We start from the raw sequence: 15860 nt of genomic DNA, 5'->3' as shown, positions 1-15860 counted from the left end.
TTTAGAAATAAAACATGGGAATAAAAACTACACTTTAAATCTAAAACGGGAAGTAAACTACTGGAATTAAACAAAGTCAACAATGACAGTAAATTAATTTTACACCAAATGTCAAGCAAGTTAAAAAATGTCTAAAACAAATACTCACAGCCTACTACTAAAACCTTAAAAATAAAAATGTCAACAATTGCGAAACACAGCCTACTTCCTAAATTTTTTCTTTGATTTTTAATTTACGATATTGCTATCCTTTTATTCACCGACGATTTTCTCAAAAACTAATAGTCGTATGAAAAAAATGCAAGAGACCAAAAATTTAAATTTTTCATTTAATTAAAAAAAAAATTTATGTACACATAAAATTTTGGCCGTCAAAAGTGTGCACCCCTTAGTTTACTCCTTAAAATTAGTTTTACGCCTTTTCTAAGATAAAGAGTAAATAGACCGCCTAAAATAACAGGGGTATTCCAAATTTCGTTAAATTTGAAGCAAAACTGTAGACACAGTTTTAAAAAATCGATTTTTTTTACACTTCTTGCGATGGCTGTAGCTTGAAGGGAGTGCATTTTAGGACCCATGTTTATAGGAAAAAAAATCCTTATTTTGACCTCAGGAATACGCCCTTAATATGTAGTGAATTTTAAAAAACCCTGTAATTTAATAAGATAAAAAAGAGGTAGAATTACATCTATACTTACATTCTATTCCTTTTGGTATTTTGAAGTGATATCATCAGGCTATTAATTAAATTTACTTTGTGATTTTTAAGTACAAAATTATTTTAAACAAAAAAAATAACATGGAGCAATTGACATCTATTTTGGCAATAAAGAAGCCGAAAAGTCCTGCGATTACCGCCTTACCACTGCCAATATAATCCAATTGAGTTGATTTGAGGCATAGCAAAAAATTATTATGATAAGCACGCTTCCAAAACAACCGATGAAGCCAGTGTCCTTAATTTATGGAAAGAATCCTTACATCAAATAAAGGATGAAACATGAGAGAGAGGAAAAACCTATAAATCACACAGAAAAAATTATAGCTGAAAACTATCAAACCGAGCAACTGATAGACGAGGTACGACCACTAATTATATGCCAAGATGACTATTCAAGTAGTAATGAATCTAATTATTCCGACACTGACATATCTTGAAAATCAGACTAATGTATGATATGTATTAATATGTATTAATTTAATATTAAAATATAATTAATTAATATTTAGTAATTAAATTTAATTATTTATATGTATTTAATTTCAGACTAAATTTCCTTTAATGTTATGATTTTTAATGTTATAATTTTTTTAATGTTTATATTTTTGCTCCTCTGTTTATATGTTTTAACGTTTTTTTTTAATTATTTTAGTAGAAAATAAAACATTATTACTTACACGCGCTGGTTTGTTAACCGGGGAACTTTCATTACTTATGTGTTAGGGTAAAGCGTGCCGACTATAAATTACATCAAGTTATAGCAGTTTAGCATATGTGTTCCACAGAAATGATGTTGGATTAGTGACTATGAAAAATCATGCTGATTAGGTAAAATCAGATGTTTAATTTGATGAAACAGGTTGCTATAAATGCAGGTCTCAAAGACTTTAGATAAGTTGGACAAAATAGACATTTGGCGATAGTTCTTCACCATATTTCTGTCTGCTGACTTAATAACAGGGCACATTTTTGCTTGTTTCCAGACGTTGGAAGAAGTGCCCGTACGTAGTGACAAATTGAAAAGTATACACAGAGATTCTGCGGAAGTAGACGTACAATCACGTAGGAGAAAAAAGGGTATACTGTCAAACCCTACAGTCTCTTTATTTTTTAGTGTTTTTAGAGATGATAATATATCCACATGATTTAGTTCATAGAAATGAATATTTTGAGAAGCAGATTGTTTAAGTTATAGTAATTATTGAAATTTATTTCAATATAATGATTTATTTGAGTAAAGAATGGAGAATATGCCATAATTTACTATAAATGAAATGAAATGGAAAAACAAAATGCTGCAACATATTTACTATATACAAGCTAACATTCATTTAAAATGAATATAGAAGCACTAGACCTGAAAACGAAACTTTTCCTGAATTATTTTTTTTTATTTAACCGTATCGAACTTGAACTCACAATCAGCGGAGCACGGCCAAGTAAAATATAATACCGATTTAGTTGCTGGTTTATTAAAATTCTGTTGATGTCCAAGCACCGTATAGCGGAGGCCTTTTGTGATTTGGCCTTCATTTTCATGCATTTTAATCGAAATGGTGCGCGCCGAATGAATCCCTGAACTTCCTGCCCCTCTTATATAAACTTTTGTAAAAAAATTGTAAATGAAATTTGTTGATAGGCATAAGAGGTTAACATTTATCCAAGGATATAGTGTGTAGATGCGTTTCATATTTTAAAGCATGACAATGCATCTGCATGCATTGAAAGAATTATGGAACAAGTCCAAGAAATGTGAAAAAGTTATTGTTTGAGTTCAACATGTTCAAAAATCAAACATTTTCAAAGTTGTGTAATTCTAGTATTTCAATATTCTAAGCAAGAAGCAGTTATCTTGGCAAGGACATGGACAATACGCCCTACTCTTTCTATAAAGTAAGTGAACATCTTTAGAGCCCTGAGCACTGCGACCCAGCGAATGAAGATTTCCACTTATGTGTGATAACAAAAGAAAAACAATAAATAATAATAAAATAATGTTTATATAAGACAGGCTGAAATAATGATACCTCTGATATGAAGTAAGATAGAGACAGAGAAATTCAGTTTTTTTTTTATTTTTTAGGTATGAAGGTTTTTAATCTCAGAGCACCGAAAGATCGTAATAAAATGATGCTTGTCGTTTGTAATAATAATAATTATAATAATAAGCTTTATTTCCATCAGGTTACAAATACTCAGTTACAGGAAGATCAATTAAATATATAAATGTACAAGTAGAAATGCATGAACTATATAAGATCCATGCAACTAAACTATAAAAGAATTTCTATATAATAAAAAAAGTAGTGAGTTTGAGAAAATAGATAATAAAAAATCAACACTAAATTAGGATAAGAATCAAGAATTAATTATTCAAACTAAGAACTAATTAACCTAGCCTCCCTCATCGACCATACGCAGGTGACTCAAAATAAGTGCCAGATTGTCATGGCGAATATCATAGGAATCAGCAATAGTGTTAAAGTTTTGACACATAAAGTGAATAGGACTCTGGTACAGAATGTTGGACCTGGCTGTGTCCAAGTTAAAAGCTGGACACTATCTAGTTCCTGGGCGTGGTATATGAAAGCAAATCCTTTGCAAAGGGGATGGGAGTCAGTTTTATGGTTAAGTAAATTAAACAAGAATTTCACCGAATGCATTTACTCTCCCCTTCGCAAGAGACCGTTCGATATATCTGGAGAGCAACAGGTTATGGTCAAAACCCTTTGGAGAATAGACTTCATCATCCTTAAATGCCAAACATTTAAGGAATTGCCGTTGGACTGATTAGGTGAATATGCTGGTAAATGTAAATGGGAGACCAAATGAGGCAGCTGTAGTCCAGCCTGGATCTAACAAAGGCATAGTAGAGAGTTTTGGCAGTAGCAGTGTTCGAAAAAAGTTTGCAATTTCTAATAATAAAACCCAGCATCAGAGTAGCTCTAGATACAGTATCTTCGATGTGAGGGATAAAAGAAAATTTTTGGTCAAAGATGACTCCAAGATCCTTAAAACAGGTAGACCTTGCCAGAGACTCCCCATTGCCTGGGTAATTAAAGATAACTGGACTTTTGATTCGAAAGTAGCTGGCCACATTACACTTGGAAACATTAAGGTTAAGCCTGTTCAAAGTGCACCAATGGTGTACAGTATTGATGTTCTCTTGCAGTTGACCACAATCTGCTATAGAGTCAATCCTATGCAAAAGCATTAAGTCATCAGCATATGCTAACCGAGAGCAATTGAGGGTGGAGATCAAGTCATTAGCAAAAACGTTAAAGAAAAGGTTAAACGCCGAGCCCTGAGGAACTCCAGAGGTGGGTGAAAAACAAGCAGATCTAAAGCCTTCGACCATTACAAACTGAAAGCGGTCAATTAAATAGGAGTTAAGGAGCTTTATCAAGCGACCGGACAATCCAAACTCGCGTGCAAGCTTATTTTGAGAAAAGAATGCTAGGTTTGTAGTACATGATTGACCAGAAACGAAGCCAAGTTGATCGTTGGCCAGAATGGACTTAACCTTGGGAAAAATTAATTTATATAGAGCCAACTCAAATAACTTTGAGAAATTGTACAGAATGGATATAGGGCGGTAATTCTCTTGCAGCATCGCCCTTTTAAACATAGGGCAAACTTTGGCTTGCTTCCACATATTAAGAAAAATACCAGTGTTAAGGATCAGATTAAAAATGTGGAGCAGAGGGTCTGTTAGTGCAACAGAGCAGTTCTTAGCTAAAAAATTAGGAATTAGATCTGGGCCAGAGGTCATTTTACTTTTGAGACACTTTCTCGCCGTTATTATGTCGGTAGCCGCGAGGGCGATGACGTCTATGCAAGTTAAGGGAGGTTCAGAGACGACAGGATAATCGCTGGGAAGTGAGTTCGTGTATACACTCCTAAAATAATCTCCAAAAGCTGACACAATGCTGTCAGGCGTATTGTATGATTGGTTAGAAGGCTTCATTGAGCCGGGGATTTGAGACTGATTACGTTTGCTTCGAATAAAAGACCAAAATTCACTCAGATCGGAGGTTATTTTGTTCTCAATACTATGGATGCACATTTTGTAGGCTTGTGCGGTTAGAACTTTAATTGTCTTGCGCAGAGATCTAAATATCTCTAGATGATGATTAGACTTGGAAATCTTAAAATCACGAGATGCTCTTTCCTTTTTATATATATTACGAATAATGTCCCCCTAAAACCAGGGAGGGAAACGTCTTGTACGTTTTACCTTGAAGGGTACCGCTCTAACGAAAGTGTTGTTCAGTATATCATAAAAAACATCACATGTAGAGTTGACGCCTTGCTGCACCATAACAGGCGACCAATCAGTATCTAGCAGTAGCTGATACAATAGTGGAAAGTTAGCCTTCCTAAAATTAAATTCCTTTGTTTCAGCTTTATTAAGGGGTAGGTTATTGAGAGAGGTAAGGCCTTCATGGAATTCAAATGACAGAGAAGGATGATGGTAAGTGTCCTCCCGGACAAAAGATGCACCGCTGTTAAGTACAGAGATTAAAGCTTGCAAAAATTCAATTCAAACAGCGAAGATTGTTATTTACTACGTTATTGAATTACTTATAGTTCAGGAAATCAACAAAATTACTTAGTTGACATTTACTATTGGGAGATACCGAGTGTTCAATATAAGTGGGGACATTAAAGTCTCCCAGGATAATCACATGTTCAGAATAGATTGCATTAACCATGGAAAAAGCTTCGGGAAAGCGTTCTAATTGCACGGAGTCGATGGAAGGAGGAACGTACAGTACAAGAATATACAGTATGAAATAATTAAATTTGGCTCTACATCCTACCAGGTCAATTTCCGGTATTTCTTGGCTGATCGCAGAGAGGTCGAGGGCTTCCGAGACTGTGGCTCAGAATCCCCAGTAGAACACCACCACCCCTTGAAGCAGTAACAGGGTCAGTTCTTCTGTCAGAACGGTACATTACGTATGAGTTGGGAAGGATTTCACCATCAAGTATATCATTTTGGAGTATTTCAAGTTTCTGTGATGGAGATAATATCATAGCCAGAAGTAGACGCAGCACTAAAGAAGGTATTCATCTTTGAGCGCAGGCCGCGGGTGTTCTGCAGTTAACTACATAGAAAACATAATTTTGGGATGAATTAGGCTGTAATAAATATGCCATATGAGGAACAAGCAAGGGAATTAATTTTCTTTTTCATTTTCAGCCATGAGAATCTATCCTAGACAACAATCATAGACAATCGTTGTTTAGACTATAATTTATTTAGTCGCCGCGCCAGCCGCATGATATAAATTTAATATTTTATTACAGGCGGCATATTAAGTTTTATAAACAGTCTTAGCTTTATAAACAGAGTTATTAGATTTTAATTTCTTAAAACCGCTTATTCACTTTCCGAGCCGACAAATAGTACAAAGATCCTCCTATAATCAAAAATGCAACGTTTCATTATGTAAGCATTTTACACAGCCACATTCTCCACTCCATCCATATTTTTATATACATTCACACTTTTAACTTTAGGCCAACAGGTCATTAAACAGTATATAACACAAGATTCGGTTTGAATCAGAATTTTACTTTGTAAAATTTTTATTTGTATATTTTATACAACAATAACAGAATTGTACGGTTAGTGCAGTGCTTTATTTCATTCTTCTAATTACACTTATTTACCGAAAAATTGGTGTTTTATTGAAGAAAAAAAAATCACAACCCAGAATACCGTGTGTGGAAAAGCCCATACACAAAACAATCGTAATAAAATGATGCGATTATAAAACTCTATTATAACTACGTAAGAAAACCACAATTTGATATAAATCAAACCGTAATAGATGATAATATGATATATGGTAGAGACAAGGAAATTGTGTATTTTTTTAAAATTTTTAGGCATGAAAGTTAATCTTTATAAAGAGTAATAATATAATACTCATGTATTAATGCTATTATTAATGCTTGTCGTATGTAGTGAAATCAATTATTTAATAAAACGCAATTTCAAGTGGATTCAGACCATAAAGGAAAAGTTAAAAAAACTTTTTCAGGCACGCTCATCACGAACGATCTTAACAAAATTATGCTTGTAAAAAATTAAGAGTTTTTCAACTTTTAGACATGAAAATCGATTTCAGAGTAATGAATCATGGACGTTTGTACTGAAATGCATGTAAGAGCCAAGTATAATGAACATCTTATTATATTGACTGAAATAACATTTACTATCTAATCAGGAAAGTCAAATAGAACACCAACACGTATTCAGCGTAAGAAATATATTCATATCAGCCTAGTTCTTTTCAACGGAAGCCATTATCAGGGCTATAAGTTTACAAAAAAATGTCAACAGCTTAAAATCGTTAAAATAATTAAAAATTATTAAGATTGAAATTCTAGATTATTTTTTTACAGAATACAAAGTGTAAAAAATTACAGAACTAAACGAAATTAAAAATTACTTACTCGTTAAAGGTGGCTCTACTAGAATAAACCTAGACGAAAACCGAAAAAAATCGTTATAAATGTCTTCTTATTTTAAAAAATTTACACACTAACCGGAACGTACTTGGCCCACTGAGTAATAAGATGCGAATGCACAGCTAACAATATTTATATTTATTAGCCAAAAGTGTATCGGAAGTTAATCCCGATTAGTGCAGTGCCTATTTAATTTAAAGTTAGGTTTGTATTCTTCCCAAATTTTCAAAAAGTTAACTGACTATACAGTGACCGCTTAAAATTCCGCATAAATTCGATAAAAACTAGAGACATGATTTTTTGAGAAAACGCTCGGACCCGTCGATTTTTTTTTAAGTTGCGCATTATTTCACATAAATTTTTGTATAAAGGGTGGAACAAAAAAAAAAGATATGACGTCATCGGTAATTTTTTTAAATGGAATGCTATATTTTTTATTGCATTTATAAAATATAGGCAAAATTCCAAGCAAGTTTCGTATAACACACCTTATCTCAAAACTCAACTGTTTCCGAAATATTTACATTTAAATAACAAGAAAACAAATAAGTACGTCTATTTACAAATTAAGGTCAAATCGAGGATAAAAATAATGTTATAAACACTGCCAATTATTTCTATTTCCATGGTTGGACTTGTAAAGAATCTCCATTTTTAAATGTCACTGTCAGTTCGAAAATATATAGTTTTTATCAGAATAAATTATAGCAAATTTTACGGAAACCCAACGAATTGAAATTTTGATGATGCTAGGGTACGGGGATCGAGTGCGCACGCGAAAAGAAGTAAGTGAACTGTTTAATGCCAAATACCCAAACCATCCTATTTCTCAGTCAACAGTTAGTAGAATAGTGCTCAAATTCATAACTTCAGGTCATGTTAGGGATTTGCCAAGATCAGGTCGTCCAAAAAAATACACGAATTAAATGAGGACGATCCTGATCGAAGAAACCAATTTTGCGAGCAAATGATGAACATTTGCAATAATAACCATCAGTTTGTGTTACGAGTTTTGTTTTCGGATGAAGCAACTTTTTGTTTAAACGGTGTTGTAAATCGGCAAAATTGTCGGTACTGGTCAGTGTCAAATCCACACTGGGCAACTGAGGCTCATACACAGTACCATAAATCTATTAATGTTTGGGCTGGTATCGTGGAAAATAAAGTAATAGGGCCATACTTTTTCGAAGAAAACTTAACAGGACCACGCTTTTTGAATTTTCTTCAAGAAGATCTTATCCCTGCTTTGGCTGGCCTATACCCAGACGAACAAGACCCTGCTGTCCCAACAGATAATTTGCGCACCGCCACATTTCTTTCGAGATGTCCGTAATTACTTGGATACAGTGTTCCCAGGAAGATGGATAGGACGAAGAGGACCAATACAGTGGCCGGCCAGGTCACCAGACCTAAATCCCTGCGACTATTTTCTATGGGGGTACCTGAAAAGTAAAGTTTATATTTAGAAGCCAAACAACGTAGAAGATTTGAAAAATAGAATTAGATATAATATTAGACGTATATCACCCGAAATAATTGATAGTGTTTTACATGAGTTTGTTAACCGTCTTGTTTTCTGCCAAGAAGTAAATGGGGATCAGTTTGAACACTTGATACATTAATAAGAGTTTTCACAGTTTATAACATTTTATCCTCCATTTTATCTTAATTTGTAAATAGACGTACTTACTTGCTTTCTTTTTGGTTAAATGTAAATATTTCTGAAACAGTTGACTTTTGAGATAAGGTGTGTTATACGAAACTTGCTTGGAATTTCGCCTATATTTCATAAATTCAATAAAAAAATATAGCATTCCATTTAAAAAAATGACCGATGACGTCATATCTTTTTTTTGTTCCACCCTGCATACAAAAATTTATCTGAAATAATGCAACTTAAAATAAAAATAGACGGGTCCGAGCGTTTTCTCAAAAAATCATGTCTCTAATTTTTATCCAATTTATGTGGAACTTTAGGCGGTCACTGTATATCAAACATCAAAATTTTTTGTAAAGCTACTACACTTGGCATACATTTAGTCAATACTAAACAAAAAATTCCCAATTTTAGTGGCGTTTCCCGCCTTAGGTGCCCTGACTGTACATCTACCCATATTGGGAAAACAATACGCAACTTAAAACATGATCAAATCTTCTTTTGGTTTACATACACAGCTTAGTGGGCATAGTTTTTCTATTGAAAATAAAACAAAATTCTAAATGCTTAAATTTAACCTCGTACAACAGTAATACCAATAACCAAATACATAAAATCTTTTTATCATTATACTTTAATGCCTGTGCCATAAAATCTTTATTGATCCTGCAACTGATACCTCTCATAACATTTCATATTAATACCCCTTTATAATTTAATTTCTTTTACAAATCTTATTGGTAAAATAAAGACTGTAAAAAAGTGATTATAATGATTAGTTAAATTGACTACACTAATCGGGCTTAACTTCTGATACACTGAACACTTACTATTATTTTTTGGCTAATGAATATAAATATTGTTAGCTGTGCATTCGCATTTTATAACTCAGTGGGTGAAGTACGTTCTGGTTAGTGTGTAAGTTTTTTAAAATAAGAAGGCATTTGTAGAAATATGGTCTTTGGTTTTTGTCTATGTTTGTTCTAGTAGAAGAAACATATTAACTTGTTTAGTTTTGTAATTTTTGACACTTTTTATTCGGTAAAGAAATAAGCTAGAATTTCAATTTTAATAATTTTTAATGATTTTAAATTGTTGACGTTTTTTTATAGAGTCATAGCCCTGACCTCTGGCCCAAAGCGCTAGGCTGGTATTAATGTATTTCTTACGCTGAGTATGTGTTGGTGTTCTATTTGACTTTGCTGATAGCCAATTACAGCATACAACTAACGAAGTTCAATTTAATCAATGTACTTTTTGCTATTATCTTTTTGCCCCTGAATAAAAATTTAGTGCTTGAAATATATGGGTCCCATATATCTTACACTTAACACATTTTTTTTTTCATTTCAGGTAAAATACCCTCTCTCCTTTAGGAGGAAATAACCTGGCTCCCTCGCCACCTACTCCGCAACAGTTGCGATGGTGCAGCTCGCCATTGGTGCCTCGCGATCAGGTCGCCACCACCATCATCATCAACACCCCTCGCTACCCCACTACCCCTACACTGATCGATATACGTCCGGAAAAGTCTATTATATTAGCCAGAAGGTACTCGAAGAATCACACATACCAAAATCCGGACAGTTCGGAGACCCTTGGTTATATCCAGGACCATTATAGCCCTATTTTGCCTAAGAAAAAGGGTCTGAGTAAATCCAGGTCTGTGGATTGCAAGCATGAAGATTTTGGAAAGTTGGTGAATGACTGTTTGGCAAGGTCCAGTCCAGACGTCCATCGTCCGGAAAAAGTGTCTAAACTAGGCGCTTTACTTAAGAAGATTGACAATAAGGCAACAAAAACTCTTCAAAAGGTTATCGGTAATAAGACTGTAACGAGCAAATTTCCAAATAATAATAACTTATTTAATACGAAATGCGATAAGTTAATAGATAAGCGTTTGTTATCTCGAGATAAATGTAGTAGTGGTCCACCGAGCATCCAGAACAATAATTATTCGGAATTAGTTTTGAGAAAAGCGCCAATAATATGTGATTCTGTGCATGCAAAACCCCGGGTGGTTCGCGAAAAAACTAAATACAGCCCTCCGCCAGATGAAATCTGTGGTCATCAACCACCGTCTGGTACGGCCCAAGTTGACTCTACGAGTTTAGTGTTACCCAACAAACGACTCGCGACCATAAAGCCATCAACAGACAAAATGTTTCGTAATACGAGATTAAAAGAACGTCTAGTTTTGTGTTTTAGCATCGTCGCGGTACTGTTTACGTTTATGATAGTGCTTGACATTCAAATGGATCTGGGGGTATCCAAGAGACATTTAGTACCCAGTCACGGTAAAGTGAGAAGACCCGTGAGGAAAAATGATGTTGATAGTGCATATAATATTTATCGGAATAGGCTGTTGCAGAAGACACACAGGTGAGTTAATCAATCAAATAAAAATTAGGTAGAGAAAGCGATAAACTCTGTTCAAAACCTGAAATTTTTCGTCTATCTGTTCGATACGTAACAATTAATATAAAAGAAAGATACCCATTCAGAAGAGTCCTTTTCAGAATTTGTTTTTTATCCTTTATGCTTAGGGCAAAACAAAAAAAGGCTCGCGATAAAACGTAATACAATTAAGAAAGCTTTAGGCTATTTACTAACTCTTGTCTATAAACATATGTTATTAACATAAAAAAAGAAACCCGGTTTTACGGCCTCCGTAAAAAATGTCAAGACATGATTTGACATTCATTTTTTCATAGTGGTATTTTTTAAATTTATCTGTCATCGATCAACGTTATTCGGCATTCCTTTTCTGGTTTTAGGCACGAAAAACGATCTATTGCAAAGTTTGGAAAACGTCAATATTGTTCTCTGTCCTTAAGGCCTTAGGCAAGATAAAATAAGGCTCGCAATAAAATTCAATATAAATAAGTTAACCTAAGGTTATTTTCTTCTCTTTTCTATATATGTTATTAAAATAAGAAGATTTTACGATCTCCGTAAAAAGTTCCAGGACATGGTTTATTTTAGATGTCAGTGCCATTTTTTAACTTTATTAGTCAACATCATTTGTTATTCGCTTTCAGCGCTGAGTCATGAAAAGTTATCTTTGTTGCAAGACCAAGGTTTGACAGATGTCAGTTAATGGACTCTATCAAATATCTGTTTACGTCCCTTAGTTAAGATAAAAAAGAAGTTTGGTAATTTAGGGGGCAATTTAATTGTATAATCAATTAATGGGTAAATAATTACTTTATTTACTTTACATTTTTATTTACTTATACCAATGTGTGCTAATGCATACAATTATCCATTGTATATAATGACGCATACTGCTAAAACGAAAACAGATGAGGCCGTGTGGCGGAAAATTTAAATTTGAAAAATTTGCACGAAATTTGAAGTCATTCGTAAGATTACAGAAGCTGATGTGTTTACTAAAGAGTAGTAAGAGATATACTTAACTAGAATTTTATTTTAAAATTTAGTACAGTAGTGGAAAAAAGTAGAGCAACATTTGAAAATACTTTATGTTTTCAAGCAGTGAATGTAAACCAGAAGTAAAATTAATTCCAGTAATTTATTATTACACAAGCAATTTAATATTAAGAAAAAAAAAACATGTTTCCTTGTCCTTAGTATTTTTGTATTAAAAAATTATTTTTTAGGTGGAAAAAAGTAAAGCAACATTTTTTAATATTCGTTTTTATTTCATTTCTAATAAATAAAAAAAAAAAAAGGTAATATTTTGTAAAGTACCCGTTATTCTTAATTACATCTTCACAACGTTTTGGCATAGATCTTATTAGCTTAGAAATAATCCCTGGATCCATATTCACCCATGCTTCCTTCAATGCTTCAAACAATTCTTGCTGATTTTTATAAGAGTTTCCTCTGATTTTGAAATCTAAAATGTCCCACAGATTCTCAATTGGATTGAGATCAGGGGATTGTGAAGGCCATTCCATGACATTCATGTTTTCCTTTCTGAACCAAGCTTTTACGAACCGAGAAGAATGCTTGGGATCGTTGTCCTGTTGAAATAAATGTCTTAAAGGCATAGTATCATCAGCATATGGAATCATTTGACTCTCTAATATGTCCTTATATTGAAACCGGTCCAGTATACCTTCTATTTTATATAGGGGGCCCATACCATAGCCGGAAAAGCATCCCCAAACCATTACTGCTCCACACCATGTTTCACTGTTGGACAGGTATACGTGGGGTTGAGTCTTTCATTGACAGGGTGTCTAACATACACAATTCCATCACTTTTGAACAAACAAAACTTGGATTCATCGTTCCAGATTGCCTTTTTCCAATCATGTTCTGTATAATGTAGATGCGTTTTGGCAAAACTTAAACGGGAACGTCTATTTTTTTTGACAGCAGCGGTTTTTTGGCAGGTCTTCTGGCAAATAACTTGGCATCTAATAATCTATTTCTCACCGTCCTCAAAGTCACGTTTATTCCAAGCTCTTCGGATATGCGGTGCTTTATCTTATTGGATCCCAGAAAAGGCTAATTTTTAGCAATTTTGATAATTTGTTTATCGGTATATGGAGTGGTTTTTCTACGCCTCCCTGACTTTTTCTTAACAGATAAATGGCTATTTATATGAAACTGCTTAATTATACGAGACACGATAGATCTATGTAACCTAAATGTCTTTGCAATAGCAATCTGCTTTTGACCACTTTTGTATAAATCAACAATTCTGTTTTTAATATCGACAGATACATGTTTACCGCGAGGCATCTTAAGCAGCCAAATACCGTCAACTTATCAGTTTAAACTAACACCAAGTAAAATATTTTGCATGATTTGAGAAATATTTTAAAAATCATGTCCTTCAATCATCACCTTCTTTTTTGTGTCCCTTGGTAAAACGAGATAAGAATTAACAGTTTTTATTGGCAAACCATTTATAAGTACCGTCATCTGGGGTGAATTCGGACGATTTTCCGGTATTTTTTCAAATACCAGCTACATTTATTTTTTTAAAAATCTCAAAAAAAATAAATAAATTTCTTTTGTCGATTCATTCCACACAAGAAAAAATTTCTTAATATATTTTTTTTAACCTAAATAGTGTCCGAATTCACCCCTATGTGTGGGGTGAATTTGGACACCTATTGTTTTTTGCTTATATTCGAATTTTGACATGCATTGGGGTGTAGTCGCACACAAAAATTCAAAAATAAAAAGTTTCCCACGTCTCTAGATGAAAAAAATATATTTTTTTGGATATGAGGAAAACACAATAATTGAGAAACAATATATAAGATAACATAAGATATATTCATAAGCATTTGTTTACAAAATAAATAAAACAAACTCCTTTATTAACTGAAAAATTATTCTCACAAGAAATAAAAAAAAATATTATTTAATTATTATAATACTATATTATTCTAAGAAGTGCTTATATTACCCGGAAATTTAAATTGGTATCGGCCCCTTCGTGCGTCTTTTACAGATCTGAGCACAAGCGTTAGTTGACGTCTTTCAATGAAACTTTCATCTTTAGTTTGGGGGTAAGTATAATAATCTCCCATCTTGAAAGATTCGTGCTTTCTCAGAAAATAAACCATATATGTATCTTGATCCAAAACTTCCTTGATACAGGCGACATAGTTTTTTATTGTCTTTAAGTTGGTCAATTTTACTATGACAAAGGTGTCAGTTGTTATAATTGCGGCTTTTGGATCCTCAAAAGCACCCTGGACTTCGTTATTATTTCCGCTTTGATTATTTTCATCCTCCATCAAGTTCATTTTCTTTTTCGCTTTCACCATCAAATCGTTCATCGGCTTCATCCTCATTTGACAGATCTAGTTCATATGATGAATCTGATGATGAAGAGGAGATCCTTCTGTTTGGATGTTGTATAGCTTTTCCGGGAGCCACATTGACCTTTTTGCCTCTTCTAGGCGTCGGTTCTTCAGTAAGTCGTTTATCTTGAAGTAAGCCAACGAACGTTTCAGACCATTCATCAGGAACATCATCCTGAGCGTTTGGAACTGGAATTTTGTTTAACACTATCTCCGGATTCAAGGGAAAGATTCCATATGCTCGAAATCCCGACTTGATGGTCTGCTGCATTGTAGGTTCCATGGCAGTTAATGTGGTTTTAAAAACTCTAGGAAACTCTGATTTAGGAATACATCCCTTATTTTGTAATTTCCAATCTGTTAATGCAGCCCGCCATTTTTTTTTTCAATGGGGAAAAAAATGCCACGTCTAAGGGTTGAAGAAGGTGCGTGGAATTTGGCGGAAATAGAACGAATCTTATATTAAATCTTTCACATTCCTCAAGAACATGTAAAGACACATGGCTTGACAGATTGTCGCCTATTATTATTTTTGGGCCTTGGAGATTTTTCAAATATGGCAACGCAATCTTATCAAACCAGTCTTCAAAGGTGGGCCCGTCGAACAATCCGCTTTTTGTACGGTTGTAGAAAACGCCTTCTACTCCCCCTTCCACCCACGTGGGATATAAATGCGTAGCTTTATAAACTGTGTAAGGCGGTAGTAATAGGCCAGATGCAGAAATAGCCATCATGATAGAGATGCTGCTTTTACTTGAATCCATTATTCTCTTCGCTCGTTTTGAGCCTTTACGACACAACACTTTAACACGACCCGGGTCATCACTTATGTTAGTTTCATCGTAATTGACGATGTTTGTATCTGGCACTCCCTCCAACGTGTCCCTCAAATTCGAAAAATATTCCACAATAGTTTCTCTATTCACGTTTGCTCTGACATGACGTTGGCTCGTTTAATGTTTTGTGCGATTCGCTCAGTTAGACGCTTGTTTCGATTCAAAAAACAATAAAACCACTCTTGCCCTGGCATATTATCTCGGAACTTCGCTATCCTCATTCCCTTACGATCCAAATAGCTGTTGACAACATGTCGTATATCGGATCGTGTGAGGGGAAAGCCCCATTCACCAAATTTTTGAAGTCCCTCTGCCAAAAATCTTTCATCCTCTTCCGAGAGTGCAGTTTGCCCACCTTGTTTTTTACTGTG

The 15860-nt window shown here is 34.0% G+C and overlaps 1 protein-coding gene across 2 annotated transcripts in view; it reads left to right on the top strand.

Annotated features, from left to right (window-relative positions):
* The window catches only part of LOC126737338 (extracellular serine/threonine protein CG31145), a 601920-nt gene that overhangs the window by 83678 nt on the left and 502382 nt on the right, over positions 1-15860 (top strand). For both annotated transcript variants that reach the window (XM_050442201.1, XM_050442202.1), the window contains one exon: positions 10215-11243. In XM_050442201.1, coding sequence (XP_050298158.1) covers positions 11023-11243 — 221 coding nt within the window. In that variant the 5' untranslated portion in view covers positions 10215-11022. The remainder of the gene's footprint in view (positions 1-10214; positions 11244-15860) is intronic.

Source organism: Anthonomus grandis, chromosome 6 (genome assembly GCF_022605725.1).
Source record: "Anthonomus grandis grandis chromosome 6, icAntGran1.3, whole genome shotgun sequence".
NCBI lineage: Eukaryota > Metazoa > Arthropoda > Insecta > Coleoptera > Curculionidae > Anthonomus > Anthonomus grandis.
Note: the sequence above shows the minus strand (reverse complement) of the source record. Positions and strands in the feature narration are given on the sequence as shown.